Here is a 23,397-nt window from a genome sequence, read left to right as displayed (position 1 = left end):
AAATGATCCTAGAGATAGAATATTGTTTTCTGATTGCACGTTGAAGTATCGTGGATCCTCTTTCATTATTGATGGATCCAGAGCTCTGTTCATGAGGGTAATGGTGACTCTCTCCAACTTCTTGTTCTTCAGGACCTCGCACTCGTCGAGCTTCAAAAAAAACTTGAGAATCCCACCGCACTCGTCTCGACTGATGTCAAAGAAGTGAATTGCATACCTTTGCAATGCTTCAAGATCAACGAAGAGGTTGTTGTGCTCGTTAAACTGTACCTCTCTGCCGCCTTTGCCTAAGAACGTTGCTTCAATATGGAATGGTGACCCAAGTTTCTCAAACACCTCATCGTTTACGTGCCGGCGAGCATCCTTTACATGTGATGGCTTTGGCAGCAATGATCCTCTCTGTAGTTTGTTTTGAGATTTTTTAGCTAATGCTTTGAAGAGTGCCTTGTATCCCATCTGCGAGATGCCACTCTCATCAAGTATTGCTTGCACTTCCATTTGTTCCAGCTGATTCTCGTTCATGAAGGAGGTAAGTAGCCTCCCTTTCAACTTACGAAATTTTTTCTAAGTTATCATCTCTTCAACTACTTCTTTTGGAACTATACGGTTGTAATGCACTCCGGCATTGAAGCCTGCACCGTTCGAGTTTGGATGCAGTAAAGACCTGCCAAAAAAGCACAATGCGTTCTGATCATGTATAGGAAAGTAAGTGTATCCACTTCTTAATGAAGCACATTGAAGAAACAAACTTCGAGTTACCTTAAAGCTCGTATTCGTTTTTTCAGGCCACCACTACCAACCTTCATGTTCTCAAGGTTGCACATATCTCGTTTCCGACTACCAAGCACGGTGTCTTTCTCTCGCAAACTTGTGATCTTCTTCTCAAGGCCTTGGATTGTCTCTTTGTTTGATGAAATCTTTTGAGAGCATGCTTCATTTAGTTTCTTCAGCTGCATGTTCTCCATTGCCAGGAAGTTTCTTTGCCTTTCTGCATTCAATCCTCTCATTTCCAAATGTTCGGTGTATCCCAATAGTCCATCCTTGCCATCGCCTGTGAAATGTAAGAGGTTAGTGATATTAGCAAAGGGAAGTGGCGCATTTGTCGTAGGATCCTTTGAATAAATAGACCCATCGGTCCACAAATCCAAATGATGTTCCTTGTTTGTCCTTCTAAATTCTTTCTCCCATTGAGATAAGAAAGACTCCCTCCTACGTTTCTACAACGGTGCGTACTCTTGCAATACATCAACATGAAGATGATGTGTGTTATTTCTTTGGGTAAGTGTTAAAGATGAAGGGGCCGAGGATTGTAAGTTCAAATTAGTGTTTTCATCAGGAAAAGATGCGTTCTCCATTCCTAGAGTTGATAGAGAAGAAGACGGAGAAATGTCTCAGGTTTTGGGAGGGAAAGCCATATTCAGAGTTGATAGAGTTCGTGTGGCTTATGTTTCTGGAGGGAACGCTTGTAAGTTGGCATTTCAAATCATTAGTCATACGGTTAGTTGGATTCCTGACAAGAGAACGAAGGATAAGAATGATAAAGACGGCGGCTACCTACCAAAGAATGTCATTTTGGCTTTTTGTTGCGCATAAAAGTATCACATAAAATGCACAAGTTAACATTTTCATTTTCTCTCTCTAAGCCAACGTGGCACTTCTTACAGGGCCCAAACGTGAGTCCAACTTTCTCCTAATGTTCTCTAACAATGATGTGATTTCTATCTTGTGTTCTTTGATTTGTGATATTGACAAATTATACACAAATCAAAGAAAAAGTGAAGTATCTCAGAGATGGTATGCATTCATCGAAGCTGAAGATGATCCAAAACATTCCTTAAAGTAATTGAAGAGTTAATCAGATCATTTCATTGAGACTTTGAACCTATCATTGTATGTAACAGGAGTGATGTAGCTCCTTATAAACCATTTTTTATAAATTGAACAATATATTAATATAACGGTGGGTATATATAGAGCTATGGGTTTTCTCCTTGAGCTCCCAAGGGTTTTTTCATCCACAGTTAGAGACCCCTGTTTGAGCGGGGTTGTTGAGCTTATGTATGAAGCTACTCTAAATATAGCCCTGGATCCCCTCTATATATATACCATCCTATCTGTGTATGTTACACACTTTGGAGTTGCATTCTTTGCATATCATCTCTTTGTTCTTCTCTTTCTCTATCTTCTCAATACAAAGCTCATAGCCACTATATATTCAAACACCTATTTAGCAAAGTCTAATAGGGTCAAATACTCTTTGCAATCTCCATGCATTCTTTCCAATGCATAGTCATTAATTAAATCCACCTCTTTATTCCGCGGAGCAAGTATTGCTCGACCTCTGAAAAAACTTGCATGATCTTGCACATGACACAAATCTCCATATATAAAGCTTAGAAGATCTGCCAAACTATTTCTTGGAAGCATCATGTGTGAAGGTATTTTGACTCTGTCTAAGTCTCCTCCATCATCCATAACTCCATTGCCAATATCAAGCACCCAACGGGAAAACCTTTGTTGAAGTGAATATGAACCGCAATCAAGTATACGCATATTTCTGGTAAGCCCCAGTATCTTTGTATATTTCCATATGTGAGAATGCCACAACGAAGCATTAACAATGTTTGTACGACTACCTTTTGGTACAACAGGTAGTATTTGTCGAGTGTCACCTCCAAACAAAATGGCTTTTCCACCAAACAAAGTATCTCGCTGCATAATATCTCTTAAAGTTCTGTCCACTACTTCAAATGCATAGCAATGTGTCATGGGAGCTTCATCCCATATAAGTAAAGCTGCATTCCTTAGAAGTTCTGCAAGTTGACTATTTACCTTTATATTGCAAGTTGCTTCAGAGTGAAGCTCCAAAGGTATCTTAAACCTAGAATGAGCATTTCTTTCATTACTCAAAAGCAAAGCTGCAATACCCGAGGATGCACATGCAAGAGAAACTCTACAACTTTCTCGCACTCGTGAAAAAATTGCATTACATAAGTAAGGTTTTGCTGAGCCACCAGGACCATCTAGGAAAAATACCTTCCTTGAATGTGTGTCAATAGCTTGTGGCACTTGGTGGTAAGCATCTCGCTGATCCTCATTTAAGGAAGTCTCCATGCATCTGCTATACTACACTATTCATCAACGTTGAACATTATTTCTTCAGCCATAGCACCATTTTCACTTAAGGATACCATTGTTGAGTCTTTTGCAGGCAACATATAATCTCAAAACCTCTTGCCATGTTGTTGCAAAAAGCATTCTATATGAAGCGAAGCTTGATTTTTTGCCACATCAAATCGCACGCTTGCATCTGAAATACGCATCCTTAGGGCATAAACATAGTCCTCACAAAATTCGGTACAAAACCTGTCCCAAAGAGCAGCCGTATGAAGTGGCTCACAAAATACTAATATGATTGCAAACATTCACAAGAAGTTTTGGACAAATTCTCACAATATTTCCCACATTGTGACGTACCTCAACATCATGAGCTTGTGTGAGGGAGGCGCCACATACCTAGCTAGGTATGCGGTGCCTCTCGAGCAAAAGCTCATGATGTTATGCATTGTATGAAAAACACTGAGAAAGACTTCGTTTTCCTACACGAGAAAATTTCTATATCTTCTTGTGATTTTTCTCAACTGCATTCCATTTTGAAAAAAAGATGCCTCTTGGAGGCAAAGTGACCATTCTTCATCATCTTGCAATAATCCTCTAGCTATACATGCCTCCTTGTATGTATCATAAATGTGACCATCATATATCCGCAAGTCTTCAAAAGACTTACATCCCTTGAAAATATTGAGAAGCATTCGTAGGTAATAAACCTCACCAGCAGTAGGGACAATATTATACATTCTTCCAATAAAAACACCCTGTTGTCGTAGAGACCATGCCTTTCGACTTTTATTCCATGCCCAACCATTTGGAAAGTCAGTATATGCGAAGCTATTTGCTTTTGGATAGTTTGATTTGCAATAAACCATTCTGTCAAGGTAGTTTTTTTATTTTGCTCATTATCTAGCAAATGTGATACATAATCACCATCTTGAAATGTAACCATATTCTAGAATGGAAGGTGTACTTGCAATCGTTGAATATATGGCCTTTCATTATGCATGTCAAAGCCAAATATTCTCCACATTGCCTCAGATGCAAAAATATAACATGCATTGAGATAACTATTGATCTCATCAGTAGCTCCTTCACAATCTTGAAGAACAATAATGGCTCGATCATGTCCCTTGTAGACATACTTATAAAGATATTTCACGGCAGTGACAGTTGAGTAGATCTCCACATTAATATGGACTTGGTATCTTAGTGATACGAGAGGGCTATAAGGTACAACTCAACGATTATCTAAATTGTAATTTTTAGATGGAACAAATCTTCCATCATTTCGTCTCATATACACAAGATATCCACTTTTGTTTACATTTGTAGACATAGAAAGTGCTTGTGGCAAACTTGAATCTACACTTTCCATCAACCATACATGGAGAACTTGGGTTCAAAGGACCACATGGCCCATGAACATTACAACAACTCACTACATCAAATAATTCTGGAAACACATTCTTGTCAGGGAGCTTTGTACAAACCAACTTGTCGTAGTGTAATGTATATATGGGTTTATATTCGGATGCAAGTATCAACAATATATGAGCATGAGAAAGACCTCTCTTCTGAAACTCAATCACTGAAACATGTCCAATCACCTCCCCAAATATGGCTTGCTTAATAAGTAAATGCATCATATCTTGGAACTTCTGATAAAACACTCTTATAGTCAAATCAGGACGATCAACGGTACTTTGTCCAGGTAGTAATGCATCATCTATTTCCTTCCATCGTGGATTACATGTGAGTGTGATGAAGAGATCCGGTTTAACCTACTACAAACAATTGCCATTGCATCTTGAAATAGTTGGCACATATATCTTGGACCTCCAACAAAAGATGAAGGCAAAACAATTCTACGGCCAACATTTTGACCTTCAGCCCTCTGTAAGCCATCTCTAGCCTCAACCATGTCAAGCAATCCTTGGTACACTTCACCACGAAGTGTTTTTTGGTTATTTCGTATCCACAAAAGCCGTGACTCCTCTAGAGTACTATAAGCATCCACGACATACTGTTGTAATAGCCTATCCCCTCAAAGAAGAAACTCCACGGTATCATCTCTTATTTGTAAGCGAAAGACATAATATTGCTTTTAACTCATTCTTTTTCCATAGGTAGTCTGTAAATAAAGATGCCACCCATCCTCTCCACTTGGAAATAATAAAATATACAATAAGGACATGTAAGCTCGATGCATGCTGGAGATTCTTTTCAAGCCCACGTGTCGAGAATTCAGTACAATGTCGCTATAGCCAATATTTCTATCATCCCCTTGTCCTAGCATAATTGCAGCAACTTTAGAACCTCTTGGAGTAAGATATTTCCAACCATCACAACGATGCTCCGCAATAACCATCCTCATATTGGGTACAATAGCATCTCTAGACAAAGAAGCAACAGACTGTAGAGCATTTGCATAGGGATTTACTCTATGCATCATCAATTGTAAACACTCTAGAATACTATGATCTAAATTTCAAAACATGATGCAATCTGCTGCTCAACTCATGTTTGATATCAAAAAAATATAATTGTGCAAAGCGTGGAACTTCATTTTGTCCTGCAGCTGGCGTTAAAGAACCAATGCTATGATAGACAGAGCCATGAACCTCAAAAGTGTATACACCTCGCTCACCATAATTAATAGTCTCATCGATATGGACACCAAGAGACACAAATGCCAATGCATTATTATATCCTTGAATTTTTTGTAAGAACTGTCTACTTCTTGTTGTGTTTGAGCTCATCAAATCTTTCAATTCATTTGGTGGCTCATTCAAAGGAAGTAATCGAACTCTTCCATCAGAGCAACAATATTTACCCACAAATGTTTTGATAGTCTTTCCTTCGTCCTTTCAGGCCTTTGCTCCACATTTGGAGAAAACATAATCTAAGCTTCCTAAGTGTGCAACACACACTTTTTGGAGAGAAATGGTGCCGTAGACTTGTGATGTAAAAGGAGAGACGTTGGATATTCAAAGCGGATGGACAAACAGTGCTTTTCTACTTTAGAATAGTTTCCCTCTACTATGTTCATTGTTGTCCCAACATTCATGGCTTCAGAGTTTCCTTCATGTACATCATGCATGCTCTGCCTTTCATTGCACTCCAATAAAGTTTCAATAGTACTTTGTAGTGAATGCCTTGTTCTCTCTCGTGCTATTTGGCGCCTTTCCTTTCGTGAATCATCACACAGTCGACTATGTCACGCATGACAAGGTGATATATACGTGTTCCAGATACCATCTATGAAATCATGTGCAAATAGATCTCATATAAATATAGTATACTTGCTATAATTTGGATCAGTCACTAAAAGAGCATTCTTATGCATAATAAATCAATATAAACTGGGACATCTAATTATATCCTCTAAACTAAGTATATTTGAAACATTGATAGTGACTCAATTAAAAAGTACAGTTTGATGAAGATACAGGATAGCATTACATATTTCTTCCATTAGTAGGATTAGGTCGTTGAGAAACTTGACGCTGCCTTGGTCGAACTAATCTAGCCAAAGCACTTAATTTATTTGAGGTAGCTGGGATATCTGAAAGTCTTGAACCTTAAACCTTTGTCAAAGCACCCAGTTTGTTGATGATACTTCTCAATCCTGACACCATTTGTCGTGGAGTATTGTCTTGAATTTGTCCTTTTGATTCACGTTGACTCCGTGAAGCCTCTTTTCGAAGATCCTCAATAGATGCCATTATCATCTTTTGAGAATCCTCAACTTTGGAAAGTTTCTCTGTAATGTATGCCTGACTCTCTAGTCTCTGCAAGTTTGATGCTTTTGTCTCTTTTCGCAATTTCCATAGTATCCCACTTTCAATCTCCAATGCAGAGCTTAAAGTTTTAACCACATCAGAGACATTGGTTTGCATTGTCTCCATCCTATTACAGGAGGCTTTGATCTCTAGCAAGGTTTCAATAATTTGCTTTTTAGAATTCCTCTCCAAATTTTGAGCTGCTCTCTTTGCCGCACGCACATTGCTAATACGGAGAGATGGAGATATCTCCCGTTCATTAGCTGATGCACTATTCCTCCTGACATTTTGAGCTGCTCTCTTTGTTGCACGCACATTGCAAATAGGAAGAGATGATAGTATCTCTCTTCATCTGTTGATGCACTTACAGCTATTCCAGAAGATATCAAGGCGCTGGTTGCGATAGCCAATGGAATGGCACAACTAATCTCCATTTTACTATACACAAAAAACTATAGTGGTTGTAAAGTGAAATGTGACAACCAAAGAGAAAGGTTTGAATGCTTGTAAATTAAAAAATAACCCTCATAGAATATTCACTTTTTACTTATCGTCTGTCCACCTCGAGATTCGGGTGCCTTGTTCCTAGCCGTTGATTCCATCACGGGGTCTTCATTTAGGGTAGGAATCGTGGGGTTATCATGCAAGCTTGATTAAGAGACTTGATTTTGGACTTGCTTAAAAGTCAATTAGTTGGAAGATGATATTGTAGTGTGCACGGGAAATAGGCTCAAAAGTGAGTCCGTCTCTACCTTGAGAGGGCACCTCCTTATATTAGCATGGAGGTAGTTACAAGGACGTTCACACTAAGGCCGATCTGACCACATACCACACCCCCCCCCTTAGGGAGAAAAATATGGACATCTTTTTATAATCTTGGACTGAGAGATCAACTCAAACGCCTCATGTGGGGGGAGTGATCTTACAAGAGCTTAGGGACTAGGTGACTGAACTCAGGGGCTAGACTCATCATCATGCCGAACATCATCAAGGCATGGAACTCATACATCTCGCTTATGCAAACATTAGGTCGCTATCCCAATGAAATGGACAAGACGAGGAAGGACTGACTGAGGATTGGGTGAGAAATTTTTGCGACATGCATCCCTTCCCGAAGGAGCTTGGTGTGATGGTAACGGTTATTCAACAAAAACTAAATTGCGAGATGAGCTAAAGGTAAAAAGACGACCACGAAACACATAAAGAAAAGATGAGATGTAGGGCTACAACTTTGCGTCATGGCTATGGAAGCGAAAAGATCGGGCACCTCTGCAACCAAGATGTAGCAACTCCCGTGTCTTTGATCTTGCTAGAACCAAGAACTTTTGTAAATTGGCCACTGTTTTGGTGCAGGACTCTTTTTTGCGTTGACTTGTACTAGGAGATGAAACCATCCCAGGTCTGAGGACATTAATCAAGCTGGCAGCATGATTGACGCAAACTGCTTTGGGCTTGGTCAAAACCACCTTGACAAAACCAACATCTCCATTCTTTAAAAACTTGGGCTCCTTCTCAAAATCCTTGCCAGAGCGTCCGCCAATCTTGACAGGGGAAGTTGGTAGCTTCTATGGTGGCATTCTTGTTGTTTGAGGATGCCACCCCCTCTTCTTCTCCGGTGCAGCGCTATTGTTGCTGTAGACTTGGCAGCCAACCTCATCTCAGTTGTGAAGGGCGGGTGGGTATGGAGGCGACAACATCACATCAACGCAGACCAGGGAGATGATATCATGATAGCTAGCGTGAGGAAAAGAAGTTGCAACATCAAGAGCGCAGAGCAGTCACAAACGAGTATCAACAAGAAGCTCTTCTGAAGGCTTAGTGTGAAAAGCAAGGACTGCAGAAGCAAGTGGAAAGGGTGTCTTAGGAGGGAATTATGGTTAAAAATAACCAGTAGCAGCGCATGCAAGAAGAGCCCACAACTGAGGGTAAGGACGCCTCCATGAGATTTAGCAAGAGGGAAGCACTGGGAGCACACAGAGGAAAGTACTTGGTGCAAGTAAAACAAACTTGTGTAAGGTCTTCTTTTGAAACAGAGAAAGTGGAAGGTGTGGATGATGGTCAATGCATGGGTGAGGGAGCTCTGAGCAAGCGCAGGTTAGAAAGGCCACAATTCTGTTGCGAGGTGAATGTGAAGGGCGAGAGATGCATTTGATGTCGATCGAGGAGCTTCCAGCATCTGTGCACAAATAAGAGTGGTATGAGAAACTTCTCTCTCTCTCTCTCTCTCTCTCTCTCTCTCTCTACCCATTATCAAACAAGAACACCATAGCTAGGTGAAAGAAGCGCAAAAGAACCCCAACAAAAAACGGCCCTAACTGCCCGCCGTCTCCACCAATGTAGTGTGAACGGGAAATAGGATCAAAACTGAGTCCGCCTCTACCTTGAGAGGGCACCTCCTTATATTAGCATCAGAGGTAGTTGGAGGTAGTTACAAGGACGTTCACACTAAGGCCGATTTGACCACATACCACAATATTAGTTGACTTTCAATATAATTATTTAAATGACTATAGATTAGTGTACGGAATGACGAATTCAAAACGTGTACCAAAGAAGAGACAACAATGATTTAAATTACTATAAAATAACATTATTTGAGGGGAGGACAGTAAAAAGTTAAAAACTCAAAAGATTTACTCCCCCTCGTGTGAGGGTCCCTTTAGATCAGTGCATGGAATTAATAAGAAGCGACAGGTGCCAAGAGGTGTTATATTCTTGGCTTTCTAAAAGAAACCTTAGAGAAGAGTTGAGTTAGGCATACTTTCATTGTTTTCAGTGATTTTTGAGACTTATCTTAAATGTTATTTGTAAGTTAAAATATTAAATAGATTTTTTTATTTCATCTTTCATTTCACATCGTGACATGGCTTGACTTCTCTTGTAATCTATTCTTTTAGGGTGCTAAAGTGAAGCTGTACCTTGCATACTTCTAGTAAATTCTACACACACACACAATACACACACACATATACATATATATACATACTTCTAGTAAATTCCACACACACACACACACACACACACACACACACACACATATATATATATATATATATATATATATATATATATATATATATATGCACACACATATACATATATATGAGTTAACTAGTATGTGACCCGCGCATTGTTGCGGGCGGCTAATTAGAAGGCATGATAAGTCTATGACACTTTCCTCCCTCATCTTTCCCCAAGGTGGCAACATGTGCAAACATTCTCTATGCATCGATGAGATAGTGCCAAATATATTCCTGGATGCTTCTTTATTAACTAAGATCATCCTCCAAAGCTACGATAAGGCAACTATAATAACTACCTATCAATAGTGACGTCTCATATAGAAAAATGGAGGAGATGACATCTAAACCCTCTAAGAAGACAATCCAATGAAAATCCACCCGCGTCAATGTGTTTATCCTTATAAACTTTTTAAAACATAAAGTAATTGTTTGCTTTAAGTTGCTATTGTTCCATTGAGCTCGTTATTCTTTAATGATCATTGGTTGGCAAATGACTTAGAGGTAATACATTTTTTTTGCTCGTAGCATGGCCTAATTGTTGTAGAATCAAGAGATGGGATGTATAACCTTGGTGTACATGGTGTATAATTTATGAGGATTTGCAGACTTGCATATCACATAATATTCGAATCATAATTTCTAAGATTTTGTTGTTCATTTAGCCAAGAAAGCTGATGCATGAGTTTATATATATGCTTATGTGTGTGTGTCTGTGTAAGAGAGAGAGAGAGAGAGAGAGAGTTTTTGCTAAGTGTGCTCTTGATGGAAGTGCCTATCTTTCTGAGGCTACTATCATCCTCTCTCCATTTAGCTTACCATGGGAAAATTTTAATCCTTTAAGAGAGAATTTTCATTTGGTTTTTGGTTTTTTCAAATTTTCCATGTGGCTGGTTGTAGAGTTCTAGGTTGTTTCTTTAGTGCCCTCAGAATCATCACCATTTGTATTAATTCTTAGAGTTGTTTTTAAATAGTATAATTTAGCCTCTTCTGATTGAGAGAGAGAGAGAGAGAGATTTATTGAAGGTAGAACGTATCTTCTTCTTCTTCTCTCTTTCCCTCTATGTATCTATATACATGTGCGTGTACTCGACCCATTGTTTCATCCCAAGGAAAATCCTGTTTATTATCTTTTACCAAAACTCGAGGATATTTTAAAGTGAGCAGTTATGAGAGTCAACCTCTCTCTGATCTCTTTGTCTCTCTTTCTCTCTCCCCCTATCTTCCTTTCATCGATTAGAGCCTTTCTGATCTCTCTCTCTCTCTCTCTCTCTCTCTCTCTCTCTCTCTCTCTCTCTCTCTCACACACACACACACACACACACACACACACACACACACACACATACACACACACACACGCACGTTGAAGGGGATCGGGGAGCACCACAGACGGAGAGTGCGAGAGAGAAGGAGACACACGACACACAGATATGGGTGCGGAGACTCAAAGAGTGAGCAGCCCCCTATACACTTATGCTATGTATAAGGTATACAAGTCAGTGGACGCCTAGACTCTGGGCGGCCGGGCAAGGCACAGGCGCCTATACCCCAACAACCTCCCACTTAAAGGTGACTGTGCCTTTAAGCAAGGGAACCTAGTTTAAAGACTACAAAAGGCGAGAGAAAATCTCTCTCAACCGATGCCCACTGGCTGGCTGTGATCGTGTGCATCCGGCTGTCCTGCTCCCGTGTAAGTCCATACACCACCAGATGTACCGCACACGAACTGCAAGTATGTACGCAATACCTACATATCTCCCGCGTGCACTATGCCATCATCAGTCAACAAACGACTGACAACCCCAACTGCAAATGCTCCCACTGCAGCTGCGATATCCGGTCTCAAGATCAGCATCTCATACATGAGATCACCGAATGCCGATGCAATGCTAGCGGGGCCTGCTAGCTCTACAGAGCATGCATCAACATATATATCCCTGGCAATAGGCATCTCTGACTGACAAGGCGTGTCAGCCACATGCATCTCCTGACTGTCCGCAAAAAACTCATCAACCTGTCGTGCAACCTCAGAGCAAACCCGCTGCTCTAGGTGTCTGCTGGAAGACATATCCTACACAACTATATCCCCATGCTCACTGTCGAGAATAGAAAGGAATGACTGCATAATCGTTGACGTCTCAGCCTCCTGTGCAATCATCCACTGCAAAAATGAACACTCAATCTGCTGTGACTCACTAGAACTCTCATGCTCTAACTCCATATGCATAGACTCTTGCACAGCGTCCTCCTGTCGTGACTCACTAGAGCAAGACCGCTCTACCTGTCTATCCTGCATAGAAGTATCTCGCACAATGGATACCATGTGCCAACTGTAGCACCTCTCGCAATCACTAGAGAACTCAAATGCAACGCAAAAGATCGCTCAAGCAGCGATACCCAACATCCACTATCCTTGAGCTGACCAACGGAGATCAAACTCATCGTCAAATCTGGCACATAACGCATATCTCTGAGCACGTATGATGCACCGCTCGGTAATGATAGTCTCACATCTCCTGAACCAACAATCTCATGCAGTGACCCATCTGCCAATCGCACACTACCATGCACTCTGCTAGAATAGCTACTGAACCAGTCACGATACGGAGTGACATGAAAAGTAGCGTCCTTGTCTAGCACCCACTGCAAAAGAAGTGCACTATCCTCAGACGTCAAAAAATCAGGAGTAATACAGGAAGAAAATGTGACCTCACTGTCACTAGGGTACTTAGACACTGTATCTGATCCTGCAACTGTCAAGTCAACGGAGCCTATAGCATCTAGTGCATCCTTGAGACTAGCCTGTCTCTTGTGCTGTCTCATATGACGAAAGCATCGTCGTCTAATGTGCCCTGTGTGACCACAATGCCAACATCTCAAGTGTCGACACGAATGAGAACGCCGTCTCTCATGAGTCATTGTCCTAGACTCGAAAGTCTCACACATATTGACTACTATAAGTGAATGTCAAAAATAACCAAGAGCTGTAACTCTACTCTAGGTATGGTAGCAATGAAATGCACTCAACTAATCCAAAAGAAGCAACCTGCAACGAGAAAATGCTCTCAAAAAAAGAGCTCACCAGCACCTACAATGCTCATGCGAATCCACGCATAAAATCTCTCGCAGTAGTGTAACCACATTGTGCTCCACAAATGGCAATGATGCAAATCCCAAATGCCAAGTGTACGAGGCTCCTGTAGAGTAAACCAAGCTCCTGTATGGCTGTAAAATATGGCTGCAAATCAGCCCCAAAATTCAGCTCTTAAACAGCTGCATAAACAAGTCACAAACATGTCCCAGATCAGCCTACAACTGAGCCATACATGGACACCTGCAAAGAGGAAACAATGGCTGAAAATTCAGCGCCCAAATAAGCCCTCAAACCTGCCTATAAACTTGTAAACTTGTAGCTGAAACCTATTGAAAAACCTCAAGCCATTAGTGCTCGAATCCGGCTACCTAGCTCGTAGCCACACAAGCATACATCACAATATTCACTCATGTGAATGTGCCAAGATAACTGTACGCCTGTCAAACCGTGAGCTAATCACCAAGCCCACACTGTGCGGTATCGATGAATATACACGCACAAATCTCCCACCTGCAGAGAACACCGCACGCAAATGCTGAGTGCAACCCGCAATCTCTACCTAGATCGCATAAATGATGCGCGTAAAACTCCTGGGAAAATTTCGCCAGAGTTTCGATGCACAATGGCTATCAACACAAAATAACCATTGTCCTGCAAGCTCAATACAATGAGCAATCAATGCGCATCAAACTATACTCAACATACATGCATAAGTTCTGCAAACCTGTGTCCAACAAATGCTCACAAAGAGTACCACAGATGACCATACATATTATCCACAACCAACCTCTGCACTTGCCTGCAACTGGCAACACCTGTGGGAGTACTAAACTCAACCTGTACCTGGGATTCAAACCCGATCTTGTAACACCTCATATGTGCCTGCTACATGCAGTGTGCACGGGTAAGCTGTCTGCAGCAAAGAAAACAACAGAGCCCAAAACTGTCCTGAAAAACAGTCTCTGTGTTTTTAATTTCAGACCCACCTGCACTCTGAATCAGAAAACAATTCCTTTTGACAAAGTCGTAGAGCTTGAAGCCAGCTCCGTTTTGAACCAAAAAGTTTTGGAATCGGAGCTTTGTAGCTCAAGTTATGAGCAAAACAGTAGATTGCTGTCAAACTACAAGAAACTGAACGACTTTCTTCTGTGTTTCTTTGAGCTCATAGAAAGGCTCAAACTCACTTCCCACCTCAATGCGTGAGCTGAATGCATCAATCTCACAATGCTTCCATGTCTATGGAAGCTCCAAGCTCCAATCTTTCGCTGATGTAGCCGTTGCAAAGCTTGCCGAGAAGAGGGAAGATGTTGTACACAGTGGACTGATCTGTAGAGGAACTGTGGACTGATCTGTGAGCACTAGGAAGCTCCTAAGAGCTCTCCCGCAAGCCTCTGTATGGCTGTCCACAAGCCTCCTCTATTTCTTTGCTTAGATCTATGACCTCTCCGCCATAGCCGACGAGTTCATCGTGAAGCCGTCCATCTACGCTCTCACACCTGTCGCTCTGATACCAAATGAAGGGGATCGGGGAGCACCACAGACGGAGAGTGAGAGAGAGAAGGAGACACACGACACACTGATATGGGTGGGGAGACTCAAAGAGTGAGCAGCCCCCTATACACTTATGCTATGTATAAGGCATACAAGTCAGTGCGCCCAGACTCTGGGCGGCCGGACAAGGCACATGCGCCTATACCCCAACACACCCCCACACACATGTATACACGTATTGAAATTGACCTATCTACCATCCCAAAAGCTGATTCACACAAGAAGATGTAATCTTGCTAAATCTAATAGTGGAATATCCACAAAACTCCTCTCTTTGTCCTCTCTCTCGCTCTCTCTCTCTCTCTCTCTCTCCGGTGACATACACACACACATATATATGATATGTGTATAATATAAATAAATAAATAAATATATATGTCTCTATGTGTGTGTGTGTGTGCGTGTATGAGTGCGTGTGTGTGTGTGTATAGGAATGCATATGCACATACATTAGAAATTCTTCCCATGGATGTGTTTGTGTGTGTGTTATGTATGTGCGTGTGTGTATGTGTGTATGTGTGTGTGTGTGTGTGTGTGTGTGTGTGAGAGAGAGAGAGAGAGAGAGAGAGAGAGAGAGAGAGTTTGTAGAGTGTGCTCTCTTGATGGAAGTGCCTATCTTTCTGAGGCTACTATCATTCTCTCTCCATTTACCTTACCATGGGAAAATTTTAATCCTTCAAGAGAGAATTTTCATTTGGTTTTTGGTTTTTGGTTTTTTCAAATTTTCCATGTGGTTAGTTGTACAGTTCTAGGTTGTTTCTTTAGTGCCCTCAGAGTGATCACCATTTGTATTAATTCTTAGAGTTGTTTTTTAATAGTATAATTTAGCCTCTTCTCAAAGAGAGAGAGAGAGAGAGAGAGAGAGAGAGAGAGAGAGAGGGGGGGAGAGAGAGGGAAGAAGAAGAAGATACGTTCTACCTTCAATAAGAGAGGGGGGGGGGAGAGAGAGAAAGAAGAAGAAGATACGTTCTACCTTCAATAAATCTCTCTCTCTCTCTCTCTCTCTCTCTCTCTCTCTCTCTCTCTCTCTCTCTCTCTTCGGTGACATACTTGAGTTGCATCGAGAGCTATGGCATGGATGGTCGAGCTTTGCCGTAAGCAGACAAGCCCTCCTCTCTTCATAAAAATATACTCAATGTTCGAGTTTTTGTTAATGTCTGACATGTGCATGCACAAACATACATGCACTCACTATACTAATCAATAAATTGAGAGAGAAGGGACACCAACACAGGTGCCCAATGCTCAACAATTTTTCAAGCACTTTAAGAAAGGGTGTATCTCTTTTTTATTTTTGAAAATTTGAAAATACACTTGTTTGTTTTCAAAATACATTGATGCCGTTGTGGCAAGCTGCGATAAGTAAAAGTTTGTTATTATAGTACATCTACAGTGTTCTTAGTAGCCTCGGAGAGAGGAAAAATGTGTAATCTTCAGTACCTAAAGATCCCGCTTAAGCTTGAGACCGTTTTGTAATTTTTTTGAGATTTAAATACATTCACTTACTATTGCGAGTTTGGCAAAAAAAAATTGTTTGAAAATACACTTGCCCAAATTTTTAAAAGATATCAATATTGGTGTTAAAAAAAAAACCCTTTGAAAAAACAAAGACATATTTATCTTTAAAAATTAGATTTTTATTAAATAATAAAATATCCAACAATTGTCTTTTTTTTTTGTTATGTACACTTAACCTCGACAATTTACTTTATGTAAAGTAAAAAGCCTTTTGATTTTATATTTTCCAAAGTCTTTTTGATATGTGTACTTAAATAAGTTGAGTTACTTTGTGTAAAGTACAAAGTTTTGATTTTCAATTCCCAAAAGTCTTTTCTTTTCATTTCTAGCAATGTTACTATTCACTTTTACATTTTAAATCTTTCTACCTTTGACTTTTGAATTTTAGAATAGAGGTATTATAAGGTTGTCTTTAAGTGAATTAAGTGAAGTAGTGAGTGAGAGTGAGTGACACATGGAGGGTTTTTCCTTCTTTGAAAAATTTAAGCGGCTTCGTATATAATATAATATAGATAGGTAGATGAGTTTTTTTATATATTATATTATTTATATTTATATTTATATACACAAACATACACATATACATATATTAATGACTATAGAAAGCTATAGTGACCCTTTTCACTGATAGGTTCTTTATTTAACTTGGAGATATTTATATTTATATTTATATACACAAACATACACATATACATATATTAATGATTATTTTTTAGAAAGCTATCGTGACCCTTTCACTGGTAGGTTCTTTATTTAACGCACAGAGAATCTGCAGAGATCTCGCTTTTGCATTTTGAATGGCTTCACATTTTAAATGGATTTTCAAAACTTTGAGCTATCCAAGTATCGATCTCGTGCGGAGTACACTACGTTTCAACCATGCATGCTGCTCAAAGAATCTACATTTCGTATTAGAGTAAAATCTACTCTCGCTCCTCGTCCAAGGTAGTGCACGTGCGACTTGTTGTCTATGAGTGCTCCTCGTCATTTTCACCACCTCTTCTTCGTCCGTCTACCTCGCAGGCTCAACCACCAATTATTGCTCACCTTTCGTCTTTCCTCTTCAGTAAAACGTGAGTATCCCCTAAGATTCGCACTATTTGGACATTTTTCCAAAATTGAGAGCAAAATTGTAGGTCTCTCCTACTGGCTCTCTCTTTTAAAAAAGTATCACTAAGATTCTCCCTAAAACCATTCGTCATCTGCGCCTTAGCCCTCGTTCGCAATCTATGCCCTCGCCCTTCGTCATCCCTCGCCTACAGCACCGCACACCTTCCCTATCCTCCCCCATCTCCGTTGTGGCTGATCGGCCTACTCCCCTGCACCTGCACCTCTCCCACCTTCTACATCTCTACACAAAGATGACATTTGCCTAATTCCTACGGAAAGGGGTTGCCACAGAGAGAGAGAGAGAGAGAGAGAGAGAGAGAGAGAGAGAGAGAGAGAGAGAGAGATTGATTATCATGCGAAAGAAGGGAGAGAGAGTCTAGATGTGAACCGGATATATATATATATATATATATATATATATATATATATATATATATATATATATATATAGAGAGAGAGAGAGAGAGAGAGAGAGAGAGAGAGAGAGAGTCCAGTTCGCCTTCTCCTTCTCCTCCTAATTTAGAGGCCTCGCATCTCATTTTATTCTCCTCTTCATTCCTTTTACAAAAATTGTATCACCTACATGTTCGCTTGTTTTAAAAAAGAGAAGAGAAAAACATAACTGAATTAAAGAAGAGAGCTTTAATTACAAACCTTCTCAATAGAGACGTTATAGTACTTGCTAGCTAGGCGTGCGATTCTACATTCCATTTGGCGGCCATGGCACGGAGAGAAGGCTCGGCAGAAAGCCCCCCATCTCTTTGGAGGTGAGGCGGACGATAAGCTCGAGCTTGCAATGCGGTTCGACGCTGCCACCTCCAATTAGAGGAGGACGTGGAGGAGGAGGAGGAGGGGCCAAGCTGAAGACTCCGGAACCACGCATGGTTGCAGGTCGGATCGCTTTCAGCTCCCCCCAGCCAAAGTCGGCATCATAAAAGCCGATTGTTCGAAGGTCGACAATTTCCGTGACCACCACACTAGGATGTTGGAGCTCGGCATGATTATCCCACACATACACCATCTCCCCTGCATCATACCTCTCAAGCTCCTGCTTGATCTTGGTAGGGTTTGTGTACAATAAAACAGCCTCATGGATACGGCTTGCAGTTGCCCCCAAGCTCTCCTTATTGAGCTCTCCTGCTGTCACGGGGCCCACCAGCGCGTGAATCACCCCTGGGCCGAATGAGGTTTCCGCAAGCTTGGGAACCAGGCGCGCCCTTACATTCACCCGGAACCGAAGCGCCGCACGTGCATCCTCGCCTTGCTGAGTCAGTGTGTCTGCCCTCGTGCGAGCCTTCCACACGTGTGCGGCTAGACACTCGAAGGACGTAAACGGGCCCCCATCAGTTGCCTCCGCCTTCAATTTCTCTACCGTGTTTGCAGTGACGGGCACCATCCTCACCTCCAGGTCGTCGTGGGGTGCTATTGCAGGGCGACCACGTGTCCTTAGACGTGGCAACTGCCGTGGTGAAACACTGTCCAGCTGGTGGCGCAGGTGGTGAGGCGGAGCGGACAGTGCAGGCACTCCGTTGCAGAGCTCGGCCCAGCTCTTCATCATGCACGCGAAGGAGAAGCCATCAAACAGCGTGTGATCACTCGAGCACCCTATCGCCATGCCACCGCCCAGAAAGCTCGTTACCTGGAAGCACAAACTATATACGTTATATAGAGCACGCAACGATATAAAATTGAGAGTGAGCTGGGACTTTTAAATTAGCTCATGCGACAAGCTGCGGCAAGTGCTCACCTGCACAGACATAATCGGATCTTCGGGGCGAAGCCGGCTTTCCGTGCGAGTGAGCCGCGCAAAGAAATCCTGCACTCGAAAACCCTTGCCTTGGAGCTGGCCAAAATCCACATCCAAACAGCAGGCCTCTATGAACTCAACCCCCGTATCATTGCAATCTAGGACTATAAGGGGTGGGTCACCCGAGTCGACATTATCGTCACTAGTATGAGGTACCAGACGTCCAGCGACAGGGTAGAAGTGGACTAAGAGCATGGAGAGGCTGTTTCTGAGGCTCTGGACGATGGCCTTAAAGTCATGATGGCCTGGCTGAGTTCTATAGAAATGGACGGTGCGGGCATAGCCAAACTCACTCCAGTAGAGATCCAAACCGTTTAAGGCCAGGGTATGGCGCTTGGTAGGGGTGGCGGGCTTCACCAAACTAGTCTCCACAATATGAATCTTCGCCATATTCCTACCTTGGCTCTATGTTATGGATCTGTATAGCACCCCATTCACCCAATATATATAACGAGCATCAATAGGCATTGACGTGAGTAGTAGCTAGGGGGTACCGGCTGGAGGAATCAAAACGAGATACCCTTGATCTGGAAAGCAGGAGCATGGCGTGCGCAGGTCACATGCAGACGTCGTAAGAGTTGGAAGGATCTAGAAGGAGAGCGCGCAGGGCATTGATGTGGTGGGAGGTTCAGTGGCAAATATTATATAATGTTTCAAACGCCAGCTGTGGTCTGTCGTCTTTCACGGTGTAGACTGGCGCAGTTTGGAGCTGATGTCGTCGCCGGCTGAGTTCGAATCCACTTAGCCTGAAACAAATATAATAACATAACAGATTTCCCAATATGTCGTACACATTTCGAAAAAAGATGTAATAACCCGAATCTTTCAAAATGCTGTCGGTAGCCTAGAAATGGGCGACGAGCTCGGCGATGCGCTGGCTGAATTTTGTTCTGTTATTGAGAGGCAAGGCAGCTTGGAAATGGGCGAAGAGCTCGACGATGTGTTGGTTGAACAAGCAGGGCAAGCCACAGCTGCGCGCGACGCCATGCGGGGGGAAGGATGGGACTGTTTCATGACTTTTTGTGTGGAGATGGAATATGCCCGACTATTGAATACGTTGATGAAGCTACCAGTATGTAGAATACCTTTCCCAGTAGTAACGTTTGAATTAAGGGACGGTACTTTTCTTTCTTCTTTTTTTGAAGATCGCGAGGACCCTTTCACCTGGAGAGATGGGTAATCTACGTTATTTTAAATCGAGGGGACATCGCAACAGTTGCCAAATACCAGGGTCAGTAGGGTAGACCGTAGGGGGCACCGGGTGGACACTGAGATGCCCTTCAAGAGCGTGTGCGCATTGACGATTTCATGAAATTGGCCCGTACTGCATGCTCGTAGCGAAAGCGAGGGACGAGCATGCCTAGCATTGGTGAAGCGACGAGCGGCAGAAGCTATGGGAGCAGAGGCGACAGTGTTCTTTTTGTTAAAAAAAGAGATGCCTCTAGGACAGCCTGCTCATTGTGCTAGTATGGTCTGATCACCAGGCATGAATTGATCTCTCAGCAACCCCGGTTCGACTCCTACGTTGGTTCCCATTCACCCATATATAGGGTACAATATAGGCATTGACGTGAGTAGTCGCTAGCGGGTACCGGCAGGAGGAATCAAAGCGTCAATAGGCATTGACGTGAGTAGTAGCTAGGGGGTGCCGGCTGGCGAGGAATCAAACCGAGATACCCTCGATCTGGAAAGCAGGAGCATTGCCTGCGCAGGTCACAGTATGAGTTGGAAGTATCTAGAAGGAGAGCGCGCAGGGAATTGACGTGGTGGGAGGTTCAGTGGCAAATATAATATAATGTTTAAAACCCCCGCTGAGGTCTCTCGTCTTTGGCGAGGAATCAAACCGAGATACCCTCGATCTGGAAAGCAGGAGCATTGCCTGCGCAGGTCACAGTAAGAGTTGGAAGGATCTAGAAGGACAGCGCGCAGGGAATTGATGTGGTGGGAGGTTCAGTGGCAAATATAATATAATGTTTAAAACCCCCGCTGAGGTCTCTCGTCTTCACGATGTAGACTGGCGCAGTTTGGAGCTGAGTTCGAATCCACTTAGCCTGAAACGAATATAATAACAGATTTCCCAGTAATAACGTTTAAAACTTAAAATTAACGGACGGCCCTTTTCTTTCTTCTTTTTTTTAAGATCGCGAGGACCTTTCACAGGGAGAGATGAGTAATCTACTTTTTTTTTTCCTTCCAAAACTCACAATTGTGAGTGAATTCTATTGATCAACCCAAAAAATCGAGGGGAACGTGCATTGAGTCATCTCTTTGCAACTTGCAACAGTTGCCAAATACGAGGGTCAGTAGGGTAGACCGTAGGTGTGCACAATTTTTAAATCGAGGGGAATGTGCATTGAGGCAACTTGCAACAGTTGCCAACTACGAGGGTCTGTAGGGTAGACCATAGGTGTGCACAATTTTTGAAACCCATTGTTTTTAGAGGAATCGAGGCAGATCCTCCTATGCCTTGGAGGAGAAAAAAGTGAGGTGAAAACAAGTGGAAGAGAGAGAGGGATGCCATGTGGGAGCTCGAAACGAGAGAGAGAGAGAGAGAGAGAGAGAGAGAGAGAGAGAGAGGGGGGGGGGGGGGGGAGATGTGCGTTTGAGAGGCAATAGAGGAAGATTTTTTGGTGTTTCAAGTTTTGAGCCTTGCATCTGCCTGCGTGCGATGGATAGATGGAAGTAAGCAATGGTGGGAGGGTGCATGCATTCTACAGTCGAAGGGGGAGTTTTTTTGGTGCGTCTTCAGCTTGTGAGACTCGTTCGATTGGTAGGTGGTAGTAGGAAATGGTGCGAGCGACCAAGCGCGTTCTAATGGAGGTGGCATCAATGTCGAGACTGCATGAAGTTGCAGAGTAGCAAAGTTGACGGGGGAGGCGTGCAAGGGCTGGGCACGAAGGAGCCCACATGTTGCATAGACTTTTAGGGGAAAAAGAGGAGATATAAGAGTGTTGCTGATAGAATGCAATTGAGGCCTGCCATCACCCGAACAAAAGAGAGAGAGAGAGAGAGAGAGAGAGAGAGAGAGAGAGGAGGTGGTTATCTCTAGAGACAATCGACTAGGCCACGACACCTACATGTTGTGGAGCGCCATGTCTCAATGCAAAGCCACAGAGAGGGAGAGAGATCGGACGCAAAGGTGGGGTATGGGTTGTATTGTGCAATGCTATGTCTCAACGAGAAGGCATGGAGAGGGAGAGAGATCAGACGCGGAGTGAGGGTCAACAAGCATTGATGTAAGTGCTCGAAGAAAACGCCTTTCTAAACACTTGGAAAACCTACAAATGAGAAATTATAGAGGGCATCTATCTATACTATATATGAAGCAAGCTTAAAATTTTCAAGGTAAGGAGAGACCCTTGATGTGTCACATTTTGATTCATTTCAAAAAGAACCTTTAAAAACATTTATTGGAAACGCAAAAGTGAAGGGTAAGTACTAGATGGTAGAAAATGAAAAGACTTATGACTCTATGAGACTCTATGAGGGAGTCTTCCTAGTGGAAAGTCAAAAATACCTTAGTACTCTATCTAGATTCTTAATACTTAGGGATCGTTCACATTGTGCTGCACATCGTCAACCCTTTTCCTTCTGAAAGCAGAGCCAACTTTTCGATTGTCCTTTGCTTTGTTCACACACAAACGTGAAAAATAAAGCAGCTGTACGATGCTATGGCTTTTGATTAGCTGGAGTAGTGCAGCTCAAGCTACAGGCAAGGTGGGCAGTCAGAACATGGAGCAGCTTACTTGGCCTTGAGTCAGCATTCCAACTGAGAAGAGCAAGCCAAGTCGCGTGTGCAATCTGAACCGCATCTAGTGAGGCGTGCATTTTCATTGGTCTACCTACTCGAAAAGACTCTTGCGCGCGGCAGTCTGAACCCTGCCTTAAGCCTATAATTTTTGGGAGGCCATTTCACTCTAGAGTCCAACCCTCAATTTCAAGGCTGACCACCAACGACTTTTACTTTAGAATCATTTGAAGGGTGGATTTTCTTTACATTTTGAAGGCCATAAAGAATTTTTCTCCATGTGTTGCTCAATGAACCTCCTTTCGAGAGTTTACACGGACCTTCTAAGTCGTAAATGATCTTTGATCTCGATGCTCGAAGTTCAAAATCTAAATGCATGTATTTGTGTGTGTGTGTGTGTGTGTGTGTGTGTGTGTGTGTGTGTGTGTGTGTGTGTGAGAGAGAGAGAGAGAGAGAGAGAGAGAGAGAGAGAGAGAGACCATTCTCTCGATGTGTGTGAATATAAGAGACAAAGTCGATGTGCCATTCCCGAGGTGTTGGCACATTGCACAAAGGCTTTTCAGATTTGCATTGCATTAATGAAGTACATTGAGCTTGACAATTCATCGATAGGAGTCCGGAAACTTGCTATGGATGTTACCATATACATG

At 42.3% G+C, this 23,397-nt stretch overlaps 2 protein-coding genes across 3 annotated transcripts; both read right to left on the bottom strand.

The window, feature by feature from the left end:
• Positions 1-2,223: 2,223 nt before the first annotated feature.
• Positions 2,224-3,114, bottom strand: LOC147435702 (uncharacterized). Its single transcript, XM_086487767.1, has one exon. The coding sequence runs from the start codon at positions 3,112-3,114 to the stop codon at positions 2,224-2,226; it is 891 nt and encodes a 296-aa protein (XP_086343893.1).
• Positions 3,115-8,885: 5,771 nt separating this feature from the next.
• On the bottom strand, positions 8,886-19,577 carry LOC147435701 (omega-hydroxypalmitate O-feruloyl transferase-like). 2 transcript variants are annotated; one of them, XM_086488687.1, is made up of 3 exons: positions 18,940-19,577; positions 17,847-18,831; positions 8,886-9,072 (listed from the first exon to the last, which is right to left on the bottom strand). In XM_086488687.1, the coding sequence occupies exons 1-2, from the start codon at positions 19,387-19,389 to the stop codon at positions 17,893-17,895; spliced, it is 1,389 nt and encodes a 462-aa protein (XP_086344813.1). In that variant the 5' UTR covers positions 19,390-19,577; the 3' UTR covers positions 8,886-9,072; positions 17,847-17,892. The 2 variants fall into 2 exon arrangements, with proteins under 2 accessions (XP_086344813.1, XP_086344812.1); XM_086488686.1 differs by lacking the exon at positions 8,886-9,072 and having other exon boundaries at positions 17,801-18,831.
• Positions 19,578-23,397: the final 3,820 nt, after the last annotated feature.

This window comes from Adiantum capillus-veneris, chromosome 18, assembly GCF_014529385.1.
Source record: "Adiantum capillus-veneris isolate H3 chromosome 18, ASM1452938v2, whole genome shotgun sequence".
NCBI classification, from domain to species: domain Eukaryota; kingdom Viridiplantae; phylum Streptophyta; class Polypodiopsida; order Polypodiales; family Pteridaceae; genus Adiantum; species Adiantum capillus-veneris.
The sequence above is the reverse complement of the archived record's forward strand: the minus strand, read 5'-3'. Positions and strand labels throughout refer to the sequence as shown.

What these genes read in the sequence shown, in the direction of transcription:
- LOC147435702 (XM_086487767.1), bottom strand. Translation starts at nt 3,114, where the DNA reads ATGGAGACTTCCTTAAATGAGGATCAGCGAGATGCTTACCACCAAGTG.
- LOC147435701 (XM_086488687.1), bottom strand. Translation starts at nt 19,389, where the DNA reads ATGGCGAAGATTCATATTGTGGAGACTAGTTTGGTGAAGCCCGCCACC. An exon ending in ATCCGATTATGTCTGTGCAG is followed by an intron (nt 18,832 to 18,939) that starts GTGAGCACTTGC and finishes TTGTGCTTCCAG; the next exon opens with GTAACGAGCTTTCTGGGCGG.